At 46.5% G+C, this 2,214-nt stretch overlaps 1 protein-coding gene across 1 annotated transcript in view; it reads left to right on the forward strand.

Annotated features, from left to right (window-relative positions):
• Window positions 1–238: 238 nt before the first annotated feature.
• The window catches only part of sgcz (sarcoglycan zeta), a gene marked incomplete at both ends in the record, with an annotated part of 413,270 nt that continues 411,294 nt past the window's right edge, over window positions 239–2,214 (forward strand). The window contains one exon of the mRNA XM_079999368.1: window positions 239–277. Coding sequence (XP_079855494.1) covers window positions 239–277 — 39 coding nt within the window. The remainder of the gene's footprint in view (window positions 278–2,214) is intronic.

Consider the following 2,214-nt stretch of genomic DNA (forward strand, 5'->3'; position numbering starts at 1 on the left):
TGAGGAAATTCAACCCTGATCCACCGGTGGATGAAACTGAGAAGACCCAGAAGATCTGTCGCCTCGGGCAGTGGGGGGGGGTATAGGGACCCGGGACCCGGGCTGCCCTGCGGGGGACTGAAGGGACTGTAGACCGCACCACAACTTTTTTTTTTTTGTCAATCTATCAACAATATATTTTCCCACCTCTTAACTAATTCCGATTTCCTCCAGTTCTTCCTCCTTCCTCTTCCTCGCCATGGACCAGTCGACGTCTTTGGATATTGAGGCGCTCAAGGTAAGATTCCCACTTTTTTTTCCTCTGGCTGGGGGGGGATCAGGATGGATGGATGGAGAGATGCACAGGGGAACTCAACTGGTTGCTGATGGGTGAGGATTGGGTGGATGGACGAGCTTGTGTGAAGAGTATGACGGAAAGTACACGTGAAACGCACAGTTATGTGGAGTGTCCTCTCCTCTCTCCCTCCTCCTTGTTGGCTATAGGGGAACTATGGAATGGTGTGTGTGTGTGTGTGTGTGTGTGTGTGTGTGTGTGTGCGCGTGCGTGTGTGTGCGCGCGCGTGTGCGTGCGTGTGTCAGTGTTCCTTGCGTGCAGTGAATAACAATGGGCTGGCTTGTATGGGGAGTTGTTGCAACCTGCAGCACCCATGCAGGACGCTGGGTAAATGGAGTGGGTAATATGACCTACGCATTGGATTGTGTTCAAAGTATATTTATATACTTTATTGAGGAGAACACTACCGATACGATCTCCCATCCCAATACACACACACACACACACACACACACACACACATACACGCACCCGCACGCACGCACACACACACGCACGCACGCATGACAACACACAATCACGTCAAGGCGCACTGTGCGGTAGAGCTGGGCAATCAAATCAAACATTTTTTGACAAATACCTCCATATCAATAAACTGGGGATGGATGTTGGTGCTCACGAGGTATTTACACACAAGAAATAGGTAATGTGAATATTAGAACAGCTAGGACAGTCTATAAAGTTCAGAAAATTGCATAACTTTACTGTAAAGTGGCCTCGAAGACAACATTTATCTACATACAGATATAACAATCCCAGATGATGACTAGTGTCACACCCTGATATAAATATTATATCGATATATCTCATCTGCCGTCTTTAATCCTGGGGGTGTCAGCCTTCCCCTATGGTTGCTGATTGTTAACGCTGACAGATCTGGAGGAAAAACAGCATCAACTTGCAGGATATTAAAGAAGAGACTCTAAAAATGCGCACTCCGAAAAGCATCGCGATGTCTTTCGAGAGACCGCAAATCGCGTCTTCAGCTATCTGAAGTGAAACTCCTTGCATTCTCGGACAGCATAGGCCAATGGTTCTCAACGCTTGGGGTACGGAGAGTCCTTCCAGAGGCTTCAGGGGATCCCCACCAAAATGATTAATAGCCCAACTTCGTATGTGCAATAATGACTGTTTTGATCATAGCTTCATTGTTATCTCCCTAACGAAAGTATAGTGTATCTTATCGAATGGGGTCCTTGGCCCGATGTGTACTGTCTAAGACGGAGGGTACTTGGCGTGAAAAAAGAGTCTCTTGCGCAGGCTATAGGTACTATGGAATCAGTATCAATCATTAGAACAGCACATGGTTGGCATCTTTTGCCCATTTTGTCCCTTGTGCATGTGTGTGGATGTGTCTGACACCCGTCCGTTGCCATCTGCAGCCGTATTCCCCTGTTTGCTCCGTGGGCCATTTTTGGTTGACAGCATCAGTGGCAAACACTATCTGAAGACGCTTTAAGCCACTAACCAATCGCTTTCCGTGACAATATCTCGTCTCTGTGTCTCCTCGGCTAAACGGAGGGGTGTCCTGGCCCCGCGTCTTTTAAGATCGAAGATCGATGCACTACGTATCGGGTCGTGATGTACGAGACGTACAGATGCAGATAAGGTTTTTCGTTTACATCAATAGAGGCGATTGTAGTATGGTTTCAGTGAAAAAGCCCGTCTAAAAACAGACACACAGAATTCTCGATATACTGTTGTCAAGTGCTGGGATATGCTAGAAATCCTGTCTGATAGCGCGGTAAAATATAAAGCATTGTGTTATATTATTTAAAAGTCAGACTTGATCTTCTGCATTGGATGAGAGAAAGCCGAGACTTATATTATAGATCAACCTACGGAGACTCGAAAATGTGGTTTCTACAGAATGTATCTGT

The sequence above is a fragment of the Zeus faber genome, assembly GCF_960531495.2.
Source record: "Zeus faber genome assembly, chromosome: 4".
NCBI classification, from domain to species: Eukaryota; Metazoa; Chordata; class Actinopteri; order Zeiformes; family Zeidae; genus Zeus; species Zeus faber.